Below are 13504 nucleotides of genomic sequence, written 5' to 3' on the forward strand. Positions count from 1 at the left end.
GGGAGGGTATGGGGGGTGGGGAGGGGGGAGGGGAGGTTGGGGTGGGGAGGGGGAAGGGACTGGATGGGGGGCAGCGCGGGGCGAAGAGACAAAGCAAAAAGAGGAACGATAACAAAGGAAAATACAAAAAAAAAAAAAACCTAGAACACACACAAAAAAATCCAGAAAAAAACCTGAAATAAAAGCCCGAGAATTGTCTTCCAAGGCGGGTGGGAGGAGGAAGAGGAGGGGGGCGGATGCGGACGTCTGGTTCTCGCTGGGACAAGGATCGCACGCGTTCAAAGCCCCGGCGCCCGGGTCTTCCCTCTCTCGGGCCTCAGAGTTCATCCCTCAAGGGATTGGGACCCAGGTGTCCATTTCCAGGGACTGGAGGAAGATTTGGGAGGCGGGATTATATCGTGGGGGTTCGTCCCTACCCCCCATCACCTCCCACCCCCTGACTCCCCACCAAGATTTTGCAGAGAGAAATGGCTTTTGTACCAGGTCATTCTTTATAATTAAACTCACAGTATCCACCCCCTCGAGCCGACCCCGCCTCCTTCCTGGGAAGGCAACGCCCCTTTCCTTCGGGATTCCGGGTGGGTCGCCCGAGCCCGCTGGGCGGTGCGCAGGCGCAGCCGGGGCCCGCCCCCAAAACGTCAGACTTCCTCGGTCGGCTCCGCCCCCAGAGCCTCGAGCATGCGCCGTCGGACCAGGGAGCGGCGCAGGTGCAGGCGGTAATCGCCCAGCAGCAGTTCGTCGTTGCGCACGAGAAGGTGGTGGAGCCCGCGGAGGCGGAGCCCCGAGCGCAGTAGGCGCGAGCGAGTCTGGAAGTCCGTGACCGTGATGAGCCACCTGCAAGGGGGCAGGGCCAAGAGGAGAGGGGCGGGGCGGAGACGGAAGGGGAATCGCTGGCCTTGATTGTCCCAGAGTCCCTGCCTGGTCCCTGTTCGTTTACCAACTCCAGTCCCTCAACCCGTCACTACATCCCTAAACTCTCCAACCCTGCACTCTCGCCGAGGTCAATCTGTACTTCTACCCTCACCTGGGTCAGTCTAGGTCCCGTCTTCTCTCTCAGCCTGGCTCTGTCGAGGCTCCATCTTTTTAAACCGCCGCTCCAGGGCCTTATCCTCATCCAGCAGCTCCAGGTCCCGCCCCCTCAGTGTGGCTTTCAGGCCCGGCCCCGCGCCCAACTAGACCTCCAGGCCCACCGATCACTCTGGCCCCGCGCCTGCAAAGTGCTCAGTCCCGGCTACGCTCCCGCTCAGAGCTGTTTCCCATGCTCCGACCACACACCTCGGTCTTGCGCATCCCCGTCACCACCTGGGTCACTGAAAGTCCGGTTCCTCACTCAAATCCCACCTTCTTTTCCGATCTCACCTGCCCCTGCCCCTTCACTGCGCCCACTCTCGCCTTAGCCCCTTCTCGGCTCTCACTCTCTGCGGGGTCTGGATCCTTATACCAACCACGCCATTCTCCGGGCGCTCCTGGCCCCGCCCCCTCACTGCCCTCACTTCTCCGCCCCGCCCCTCACGGAGCTTACTGTTGGCCCACATCTCCTATTAGCTCCCGGCCACTCAGAGCCTCCGCCCCGCCCCGCCCCGCCCCACCTCTCACTGCCTTCACTCCCCTCCCGGCTCCCCCATCGCGTTCACCGCGGTCCTGCCAGTTGCGGTCCTGCCCCTCCCGGTCGCTCCAGGCCCTGCCCCCGCCAAGGACTCACCGGTCCCGGCGCCCAGCAGTCCCACAGATGACGTTCACGTTCTCAAAGCGGATGCTCCTCACACGCCCGCTCTCCATGGCCCCGGGTAACTCGGCCTCCAGCGCCTCCAGCACCTCCAGGTGGGTAAGGTCCTCTTCGGGCTGGGGATGTCGGAGAGAGAACCTCCGTCAGTGACACTCGGAGTTCAGTCCGGGTGCAGAAGTCCCCACCCGAGACCCCACCTGCAGAACCTGCCAGAGCGGGGAGGATAGGAATCTTTCAGGTAGCAAGGCATCTACTGCCATTCAAGGTCATTCTCCAAAAAAAAAGCCAGTTCTCACCAAACCGATTTGCCAAAAGTCAATGAAGAGCTGACTGAACGATTCACCGATTTGGCCAACTTTGCCAATCTACTGAAAACCTTTCCAGCAACCTGCGTTGGATGGCGAGACTCGGGCAGCCCTTGAAGATTTCCGCAAGGATCTAAGCCGTAATTTTTTCATTTTTTAGTCATATTAGCATTTTAAGAACTATTCAGTTCTCAAAAAATAAGGCTCGTAGGAGGATATGACGTCTTGTCAATCTATTTTGCATTCAGAAACATATATTGATCATCAACCACGTCTTCAGTCTGAGATTACCGTGTCGAAGGCGATACCCTATGTCATGACATATAAAATTGCTGCGAAACCACAGTGAAATCATGAAATTGGTCACCTCCAGGAAGGCAAGCCTTGGATGTGTATGTTGGGTGTGTATGTTGGGTGTGTGTGTGTGTGTGTGTGTGTGTGTGCGTGTGTGTGTCTCATGTTCAAAAACACAAAGAAGCGGAGCAATAGGGTGGGGATTGGCCCCATAAACAAGAACAGCAATCCCTGTGTTGAGGCCCAGTCACACAGATGAGCTGAGGGAGCACTTCCGAGGCTTCTGCCTGGCGAGCCTTGTTTAATTCTCAAATGGGTGAGAACTTAATAGATACCTCCTCTGAGGCAGGAATGCCCAAAGGATCCGTACACTGAATAACCAAGTCACTGAATCTGTCAAACAACGGGCTTTGTGAAATGGATTTTTGCGATATCTGTAAATTTTACAGAATTTCATAATAGGTGGATTAGCAGGACTCCCTCTGTCCTCAGTGTCCCCTCTCTCTGCCTCTCGGGCTCCCCTCTGGGATCAGCAGTGATAAATTTGATGATGAACCCTTTGACAAATTCACTATCAATTTTCAGCCACTTATCCTGGTGCCAAGCCCACAGCTGATGAGCTGCAGAGCCTGGATTCAACCCCTGTCCACCTCACTTCTGAGCCTGTGTCCTTCCCACCATGCCACCAGGGACCTGGGATCATGGGGGTGGGGGGGACACTCACTGAGGTCTCCATGCACAGACAGAGGGGCTGGGCAGCAGGTGGCATGGGGAACTTGCGGATGCACGGGAGCTCTCGGTCCAGCGCCTCGTATTCTGCAATGACCTGGCGCAGATACTGCTTCCTGGGAAGACAGCCAGCGGACAGGGACCTCACAAAGTTAGGGGTCCAAGCCACCGCACTCAGAGGATCTCAGATCAGAAATCATGGGGCCAGGGACCACTCACGAGGATTTGACAGGTCTGCCCAGGCTCCGAGCCTGCGTCTCCTCTAGGGTCTCTAGGTCCACAAGAAGTGCTCCTGCGGATGGAAAACCCAGTATCAGCTGCCTTGAGCACTCCTCGCACGTCATTCCACTTGAATAGCATCACCAAATGACTGTCCGTGCCACCCCCAGGATAGCTCTTATGCCAGTTGTTAAGCTGTTGTCTCTCAGCCCCAAAGGACTCTACCAACCCCATTTCCACTCGGACAGTTGGGGTCCTGTTAGGCTCTGCCTAAAGGGGGTGCTAGCGGGAGACCGCAAGCCAGGAGGAAAGGGAAGGGATGTGCTCCTTTTTGCTTCCTATTTCCAATCATCCCATCTTAGCTTCTTCACTGCAGCAGCATTTGAATCTAGTTATATGGTTTTTCCAACACTCTCAGAACTGGCCTCTTGATTGGAACTTGATTCATAACAGCTTTCAAATCTGGACTCTTCTACACAACCCCTCCATCGACATCGGTCTCTTCTATGGCCAACTGCTAGTTGTCCCACATAATCCATTTCCCCTTCCTCTACAATCCTAGAGTTTTATCCAGCTGGAAACAACAGTTCCCAGCCTCCCTTGCAGCTAGGTGTGGCCACATGACCAAATTCTCGCCAACACTGTTAGCAGAAGTGAGGGGTGCAACTTTGGAGTCATTTGCTTAAGAGAAATTTTCTTGGCTTGGACTCAGTGCCCCTTCCCTTGGACCGGAATGTGGATGTAGCAATAAGCCAACTTTATTCTTGCTAGAGATGATGGAGCGCCATGGGTCCCTGTATTCTCGAGGGGCTGAGACATCCCACCCATCCAGACCACCTTCCTCCTCTTACACGAGAGAGAAACCAACTGTTTTCTTAACGCCATTGAGTTTGAGGGTCTCTTTGTTACAGCAGCTGAAAAAATGCAGAAAGCAACCCCTGACAGCCAGGAGCTGGCCTGGCACTCCCAGAGGGACCCTGGTGACCTCCCTTTGGACATAAGGAATTTCACAGAATTCCAACAGCAGCCAAGGTCACTCTGTGACCATGATGGGCCAAGATAAAAAGAAGACCCCTCTGGAGTCATGTCTCAACACAGCACAACCTCGACGCTGCCGAAACCACAAAACAGACCAAATATTCCCCTCTGGGCTCAGAGCTGATGCTGCTTTTTTCCCAACCAGTGTTAGTGCCATTCTGATGGCTCTCATGTCATGGACTTGCCTCTGCTTCCTGCCAGCATGTGATCCAGAGCAAAGCCTGCTTTCCAGATTCCTCCCCAAGTCACCTAACTCAGCCCAGGTCTCTAAAAACCTCTTACTCGGACATTGATGTGTTACTATCTCCCTCATTCAGTAAACTCAGCGGCGTGCTGGTAAATGTCCTCTCTCCCTCCCTCCCTCCCTCTCTCTCTCTCTCTCTCTCTCTCTCTCAGCATCTGCCTGTTTTCATGGTCTCAGTACTCTCACCCTGACCAATTTTATGCTACCCATGGTTTTCACAACCAGCTTGCAAAATTCACCACTCGGCTCTTGTGAGCTGGGACAGGCTGTCTCCAGCACAGGGCTGTGTCCCAGCTATGCTCCCATAGCGGTCTTTGGCTTCAGCACATCAACACAGCTCAGCTTGTACCATAGTAAGCCCCCCTCTCTGGTCCCTGTTCTTCCACCTCCCATCTGTTTTGGCAGGGCAGCTAGGGTGATCTTTTCGTCTCAGCACCACCAGAGGCTTCCAAACCACCGGAGGCTTCCTCTTGCCTTCAGCATAAAGTCCTCCCTGTGATGGGGACTCATTCCTCAATGTGTGGTCTGGGGAGCATTTCAGGGTCCACCCCAGACCTATTGGGTGAGAGTCTGCATTTTAGCAAGATCCCCTTTGAGAAGCACCTGCCCTGCGTGTGGTCACTCTGATGACCTCTCTGATCATTTTTCTCCAGCCATACTGGCCTCCCTTTCATCCCCCCAACATAGTAATCTCCTTCTCAAATCTGTCCACTTAACAATAATAATAACTACGTGTTTACAGCCCCCTTTAAAAAGCCAGGCACCTTTTAAAGTGTTTTTCCACTGAATCTTCAAAACAGCCTTCTGAGTGAGTGTAGTTTAACAAATGATGAAACGGAAGCACAGAGAACTTAAGTGACTTGCCCAAGGTCACACAGGCCAAGTGACAGAATCAGGATAAAAATCTAGGCACTGGATCCAGAATCTGTGTTCTCAATCCCCCAGTCTGCTGCTTCTCGCCCCACTATTGTCTAGACAACAGCTTCCTAACTTCTCAATATATATCTCTCTCTCCCTCTTCATTCACCCCATCAGAAGCATTTAGAAATGTAGATCTGACCACATGGCCGTTTCCATTTCCTCAAAACCCTCCCAGGACTTCTCATTGTCACTGGGATAAATTAAGACCAAGATCACACATGACCAGACCCTGCTGATGTCTCAAGCCTGATCAGACACTATCGTCCTCCTCACTTGCTGCATTCCAGAAACATTGCCCTTCTGTGACTTGAACTCTCCATGCTCCCTCCTGCCACAGGACCTTGACACATGCTGTGACTCCGTGTGGAACTCTCTTCCCCCTCACTTAGCTCATCAAGTCTCCCTAAGTGTGTCAACAGTTCCTGTCATGAACTCATGACACCATGTATTTGCTCTCATCACAGTTGCAATTTTACATTTACTTCTATGAGTCTCTAATTATAATGTGAGCAACATGAGGTCGGGGACTTGTCTTTCGCTCTTGGCGTCTAGCAAAGCACCAGGCACCTAGCTGTAAGTATTTATTGAATAAAGACTGAAGGAATATAACCATCAAATGCAATATGTCAACTCTGGGTCTTAATTAAAACAAACCAACTGTGAAAAATAAAATTTTTAAATAATTAGGGAAATTTAAATATGCACTAGGTATGAGATGATAGTCAAGAAAAATTGTGAATTTGTTAGGTGGAATTAATGATATGGTAGGTCTGTTTTCTAAAAATCCTTAGCAGTTAGAAACACATGCTTAAGTATTTATGGGTGGAAAGGAATTATGTCTGGGATTTTCTTTAAAACAAATTTGTCCTATAGAATGTCCCCCCAGAAAGTGTGTATGTGTGGGTTGCTTAGATGAAACAAGATCAGCAAAATGTACATTGTCTCTATTTTTGAAATATGTTTGAAATTTTCCATAATAGAAATAATCTTTTAAATGTCTATCATAAGTAACTTAGAAATAAAATTATACGCCCTGGAAATGTGTGTGAAATGACTAAAAAAACTGACTGTAGCAGCATCAAAGGTGTATGTTTAAAATGTAAATAAAACTGTTTCTCATGAAATGTGGCATTAGAAATAAAGATTTCTAAATTACAACCGTGATTTTAATATATTTGTTTCAATGTATATGTGTAACTTAGTAAAGGTATAAATTTAAAAATAAATACTTATTGAATAATTGAGGAAACACGACACTTTCAAACTTCAACAGGCATCTCCAAGGCCTCCTGTGTGCCTTGGAGAATGCTGCAGACCAAGAGATTAATGAGACCCCAGCCTGCCCTCCAAGAGCTTCCAGTCTGGTGGGGTAAGTGTTCACTGTAAAGGGCAATACTTGCTACAATGGACGTGTCACGAGGCGGAGAGGAAGCCCAGTCTGGGGGCAATCAGGGAAGGCTCCTTAGAGGAGGTGATGTCTACAGCAAGACTTAAGGGATAGGAGTGGGATAGGGAGGATGGGAGGGAGGCTCAAGAGGGAGGGGATATGGGGACATATGTATGCATATGGTTGATCCACTTTGATGTACAACAGAAACTAACACAGTACTGTGAAGCAATTATACTCCAATAAAGATATATTTTTAAAAATAGTGAAAAAAAAAGACTTAAGGGATAAAGGAGTTGTTTGCTAAATAAAGAAATGGCAGAGAAGGAGATGTTTTATGCAGAGGGACCACGGGGTGGGGGCGGGGGGTGGGTGCTAAGGTCTTTAAGCAAAAGAGAATATTCCCAGAATTCTCTTCAGGTCCAAGGCTAAGGAGTGCTTATTGCAATTGTAGGTTATTAATTATTTGTGAGATAGTGTGTTTCATGTCTGTCCTCCTTGCATGAGAACCAGCTGGGTCATTTCATTCATTACTACAGGCAAAACACTTGGGACCCACAGGCTTTCTAATGGCCTGAGCCAAAGTTTGCAACCTGACAAGCTAAAAATGTTATTGGTTCCAAAACACCACAAAGGAAACAGCAAAACTGGAATGAACAAATATCGATCTGCAAAACGAGCCAACTGGTCAACTCAATGTCACTCATCTTTTCTGGAGCTACACATAAAGTATACTTATCAGATGGGTACCTCCGTCTAGGTTAGAGATGATGTGGGGTGGGGCGTCTCCAAATGAAAGAGGTCTTCAAAGACACTAAAAGAGACCCGAGGACAGAGAAACTGTCTGTTTTGCCACTAGAGCATTTGCTATGCCTAGCTTAGCCCCTGGCACAGAAGAGGTGCTTATAGCCGACACCTTCTTCCTCCATTTGAGGAGTGTCCATTCCCCACCCACGCAACCAGGTAAGGCTCACCAAGCCCCGGTATCCGCAGGGATATCCCATCCAGTGCAAAGCAATGTCTTCTGACCCTTACTGCTCATCGTAATTACCTGGCAAGCATTCAAAAACTATAGTTGCTGACAAAGGATTAATCTCCAAAATTTATAAGCAGCTCATGCAGCTCAATAACAAAAAAACAAACAACCCAATCCAAAAATGGGCAGAAGACCTAAACAGACATTTCTCCAAAGAAGATATACAGATTGCCAACAAACACATGAAAGGATGCTCAACATCACTAATCATTAGAGAAATGCAAATCAAAACTACAATGAGATATCATCTCACACCAGTCAGAATGGCCCTCATCAAAAAATCTACAAACAATAAATGCCGGAGAGGGTGTGGAGAAAAGGGAACACTCTTGCACTGCTGGTGGGAATGTGAATTGGTACAGCCATTATGGAGAACAGTATGGAGGTTCCTTAAAAAACTACAAATAGAACTACCATAGGACCCAGCAATCCCACCACTGGGCATATACCCTGAGAAAACCATAATTCGAAAAGAGTCATGTACCAAGATGTTCATTGCAGCTCTATTTACAATAACCAGGAGATGGAAACAACCTGGGTGTCCATCATCAGATGAATGGATAAAGAAGGTGTGGCACATATATACAATGGAGTATTACTCAGCCATAAAAAGAAACGAAATTGAGCTATTTGTAATGAGGTGGATAGACCTAGAGTCTGTCATACAGAGTGAAGTAAGTCAGAAAGAGAAAGACAAATACCGTATGCTAACACATATATATGGAATTTAAGAAAAAAAATGTCATGAAGAACCTAGGGGTAAGACAGGAATAAAGACACAGACCTACTAGAGAATGGACTTGAGGATATGGGGAGCGGGAAGGGTAAGCTGTGACAAAGCGAGAGAGAGGCATGGACATATATACACTACCAAACGTAAGGTAGATAGCTAGTGGGAAGCAACCGCATAGCACAGGGAGATCAGCTCGGTGCTTTGTGACCGCCTGGAGGGGTGGGAGAGGGAGGGTGGGAGGGAGGGAGACACAAGAGGGAAGAGATATGGGAACACATGTATATGTATAACTGATTCACTTTGTTATAAAGCAGAAACTAACACACCATTGTAAAGCAATTATACTCCAACAAAGATGTAAAAATAAATTAATTAAAACACAAAACAAAACTATAGTTGCTAGGTCCCCCAGAACTAGAGATTCTGGTTAATTGGGACCTGAAGTAGGATTAGGTATAGGTTTTTTTAAAAAGTTTCTCCCACCTGATGCGTAGCCCCACTGACTAAAATAATCATGATAATCTCGTTCCTTTTGCCAGGGATTGAGACAGGAGTGAGTGGATGACTTAGTGCTGGCCAATGAGATGTGAGGAGAGTTTATTTGGGGTTCTTAAAGTGAAGACCTCTGGAAGTGATGCCTGAAACTGTGGCAGCCATTTTGTAACCATGAGGTATGCAAGCTGGTGTGCAAAGGGGTTATATCCCAGACCAAAAAGCAGGGACATAGAAACTGGCTTCTCAGTGACATTCACTGAGCTGCTGACCCAACCAAACACAAACCCTGATCCACCTCTGGGCTTCTCTTTGAGTGAGACAATGACTTTCCTATTTTTATACTGCATTAAGTCCAATTTTCTATCACCTGCTAGCCAAATAAATCCTCACCAAGATATTACTTGAGAAATGTCGTATGAGTGAATGAATGAATGAGCTGTGCTAAAGTGGAGTGGAAGGAGGGAACCCTGGAAGATGAGCCTGTCAGCTAGTGTCAGGCCACACAGGGCCTCAAACAAAAGCTTGAGGGGCTAAGACTCTCTCCTGGGAGTGATGGGCAACGTGGAAGAGCTGTGAGCAAGGGAGAGACAGGGTTAGTGCTGGGTGTCAGAAAGGCTCCTCTGGAGCTATGTGGGGGATGGGCTGGAGGGGAGAAACTGGAGACCAGGGAGTTACGTGGACAAAGGGTCCAATGGAAGAGGACAAGGCCTGAGCTGGGGCTGTGGGAAAAGAGAAGTAGGGACAGGGCAGAGAGAGTAAGCAGGAACATGGGGCTGGGACTGATGGCTGTGGAGGTAGTGGGAGTGGGGGAACAATGCCGGGCGTCTAGACTGGGTTGGCAGTGGCACCATTCAAACATGGGAAGCAGGGAGGAGGAGTGGCTTTGGGAGAAGATGTTGAGGTCAGTGCGGGAGACAACGAGAATGTGAGGGACCAGGGTAGGGAGTCTATGGGGGATAATGGCCTCAGAAGAGTTGTTACGGCCCCAGAGATTCATGGGAAATGTAGTTCTGGGTCCAGAACATTGGTCAGGGAATTGAAAGACCTCATGGGAAATGTAGTTTGAGGTCTAAAGGGTACGCTCAGGAATCTGGTAGACATAAGAATTTGGGGTAGCTCTTTCTTTGGAAGGCCAGTGACTCACTTAAGGTCACACTGAAAGCCAGGGCTGTGACACAGTGCTCATAGGAAGGACCCCACCCGCCCAACCCCACACTTGGATACAAACACACAAGCAGACACGATTCGGTACCTGCCTCCCTGTGCATGCTGGGGTTGCCCATGGTGGAGGAGCAGAGGGGCTCCACCTCGTGTTGCATCCTGAGAAGGTGGTAGGGGTTGTCTCAGGAGGATGGGAAGAAGAGCTCTGACCGGGTCACCCACCCCAGCTCCTTCTCCCTGCTGCTGCTTCCTCCTTCTTGTCTTTGAAGCCCCGGGGGAAAAAAAAAATGGAAGGCTGAGACCACATGGAAATCCAGTTTCCCTTAACCTCTGGGAGTCCCTGTGTGCCCCAATTATTTCTTTCCCACTTTCCTGCCTCCTCCTCCATGTCTCCCAGTCTCCTCGAGTTTCTTCCCCCACCCCTCTCTCTGCCCCACTCCCTCCCTCCCTCTCTCCCCGTCTCTCCTCCAGTCTTTCCCTTGATTTCTCTGTCCTTTCTCCCCACATCTCTCCCCTTCCCTTGTTCCATCTCCCCAGTCTCCCCCATCAGTTTCCCCAACATCTCCCCAGCCCCCCGTCCCTCTCTCTCTTCATAGTTTTCTGCCTCTCTCTAACCCTATCACCCCCTCTCTGTCTCCCTACCTCTCTCCCCATCTCTCTTCTCTCACGGCTGCCTCTGCTGGGCTCCTTGGCTTCCCTCCCTCTGTCATCCCTTTTCTGTTCCCACTTGCCCTCCACTCATCCGTGTTTCACACAGGAACTGGTTAGGTACAGGTGAGATTCAAACAGAAACTGGGTTCTATATGGGGGAGGGAAAGGTGAGCAGGGGGCCTGGTTGCCATGGTACCTCCAGTGGATGGGGGAGGGGCTGGGGGCTCCTGACCCCAAGGGCAGGAGTGAAGGAGTTTAGCCACAGAGGTGCCCACTGGGCATCCCTTCTTTGTGTCTGCAGAGCTCTCAGCAGGAACCATGGGAGAGGAGCGCAGACTTTTTCAGTTACTTTTCTGTCTTCCCAGTCTGTCTCTGTTACCCGTATCTCTAATCTTCTCTCGATTGCATCTGGTCTCTGCCTTAGCTGTCAATTATTCCTGCTTGATAAACATTGACTCCCTGCTTGTTAGGCAGTAGCACCTTGATTTTCTGAGTCATTTGTTCAGGGATGAGCTTAAAAATCAACGTAGGATACAGATTCAACCCCTGGACTTTTGCCGGACCTGTTACCAAAGAGGGTCTTTCTTTTTCCAATGAGGTTGCCAGGCCGGTCGGAGCCTAGGTTGGAGCTGCTGGGGACCATCACATCGCCACATGGGGAGAGAGCCTGCCTGAAAGCAGACAACACGAGGAAAGCAGAAACCAAAGATGCAGACAGATTCCTGAAGACGATTGAGGACACCTAGATCTAGCTGTCCCTCAAGCCCTCATCCACCCAGTTAATTCCCTCTCATGCTCAGGTTATTTGCGTTTCTGTCATCGGCAATTACAACAGTCCAGACTTAAATGGACTAATTTCCAGACCCAGTTCCTCTGTGGCCCTGACTCCCTGTTGGCATATCCTTATGTCTTTTTCTCTCCCATCAGGCTGTCCTTCACTTCCAGTTGCCAAGTCCATCCCCATAGGACAGGAGACATCTTTCATCCTTATGACCACAGGCACACCTAGCCCCTACAGCCCATCAGTCTTCAAACTCTACCCCTTCTGCCTCCTGGCTCTGCTCTTTCTTCTCGTCATTCCCACAGCCCGACACCCACTCAGGTTTCAAGGTCTTCTCCTTCCTGGACCCTCGCCCCAGCCTCCTTCTTGTCCTCACATCCTCCAGTCTCTCCCCCCTCATTCCCCTCCCACAAGGTTTCAGAGGGGTCTTTCTGCACTTGGAGATGACCCTGCCCCTCCCCTGCTCTCAGCCCTCCCATGGCTCCGAACTGCATGATCTGGTCCCAGCTTCCTCTCTCACCTCATACCTTCAAACATTCTTCAGTCACCTTTTATTAATTACTTTATTTAATTAATCCCTCCCACCCCTCACTCCTGTCTCCACTCTCCACATGCTGCCTTCTGCCCTTTTCCTGGTGCGCAAACACCCTCATCCTTTCATAAGAAGCTCAAGTGCCCCCTCCTCCAGGAAGCCTTCTCTGACTCCTCCTCCTACCAGTTGTGTTTTCTGTCTCCATCCTCTGCATGTTCTTTATCTGCTCTTTTTTTTTTTCAGACCTCTGAACACGGTGCACTCCGCCTGTCTTGCTCAGGAATTTGGGTCTGTGTCTGCCTCCCACTCCAGACCAAGGGCCCCTGACTCATCTCTGGCTCTCCAGCATCAGGAAAGTGCGGAACATGTATGTTGAATGAATAAACAAGTGACGATTTCCCTCTATTACTGTGACTCACACTCAGTACCCCCTAAGCCCACTGCCCTGTGTCTCTTGGTCTGCATGAGGTAACATAGGATGAAGAAGAGGATATGGACTCTGGAGTCAAACAGGCTAGCATCAAACGCCATGGCCGGGCTGTGCAAACTTGGGCAAATGTCTTTCCCTCTCTGAGCCTTGGTTTCCTCATCTCTTACCAATAATGCTGCCTTGAAGGGCTAATGGTGCTTAAATAAAGCAAGATACAGCAAAGTCCCCGCATGTGAGCGAGGCACACAGGAGGCACTCAGTTGCAGTTTGCTCCCTTTCCAGAGTTCTTTATCTCTGTGACCAGCATTAGCTGCCTCTTCTGGACCTCTCTTCTTCCTTCCTTGGGTGTCTTTGTCTCTCTCTCTCTCTCTCTCTCTCTCTCTCTCTCTCTCTCTCTGCATCTGTGTGTGTGTGTGTGTGTATGTGTGTGTGTGCATGTGGCTCGCTCTCTCTTTTTCCCTCTGGTGTCTTGGTCCTTTAAGTTCCCATCTCTCTGTGTCTCCATTATTTTTCTCCCTCTCTCTACCTGTCTCTGGAACCCTTCCTCATCTCTCTGTGTGTCTGAATTTGAATTTCTATATCACGTGCCTCTGACTTTGTCTCTCATTCTCTGTGTCTCTATGCCTTTCTGCATGTCTCTATCTCTGTCTCTGTCTGTGTGTGTGTGTGTCTCTGTGTCCATCACTTTATTTTGCCATCTGTTTCTCTCTCTCTCTCTACCTCCTTCCCGGTCTTTCTGCCTTCGCCCCACCTGCCTCCCTCTGCCACTCACCCCAACTCTCTTGGGTCATCCCTGTCCCACCCCCTGGCCTGGCATGCAGC

The 13504-nt window shown here is 49.7% G+C and overlaps 1 protein-coding gene across 1 annotated transcript in view; it reads right to left on the bottom strand.

The window, feature by feature from the left end:
- C20H19orf81 (chromosome 20 C19orf81 homolog) overlaps nucleotides 1-13504 on the bottom strand; it is a 25262-nt gene continuing 11758 nt past the window's right edge. Inside the window, exons 3-6 of the mRNA XM_059999815.1 lie at nucleotides 3274-3346; nucleotides 3050-3170; nucleotides 1703-1842; nucleotides 1-834 (exon numbers count right to left, since the gene is read on the bottom strand). Of these exons, the coding sequence (XP_059855798.1) occupies nucleotides 639-834; nucleotides 1703-1842; nucleotides 3050-3170; nucleotides 3274-3346 (530 nt within the window). The 3' untranslated portion in view covers nucleotides 1-638. The remainder of the gene's footprint in view (nucleotides 835-1702; nucleotides 1843-3049; nucleotides 3171-3273; nucleotides 3347-13504) is intronic.

Source organism: Delphinus delphis, chromosome 20, assembly GCF_949987515.2.
Source record: "Delphinus delphis chromosome 20, mDelDel1.2, whole genome shotgun sequence".
Taxonomy (NCBI): domain Eukaryota; kingdom Metazoa; phylum Chordata; class Mammalia; order Artiodactyla; family Delphinidae; genus Delphinus; species Delphinus delphis.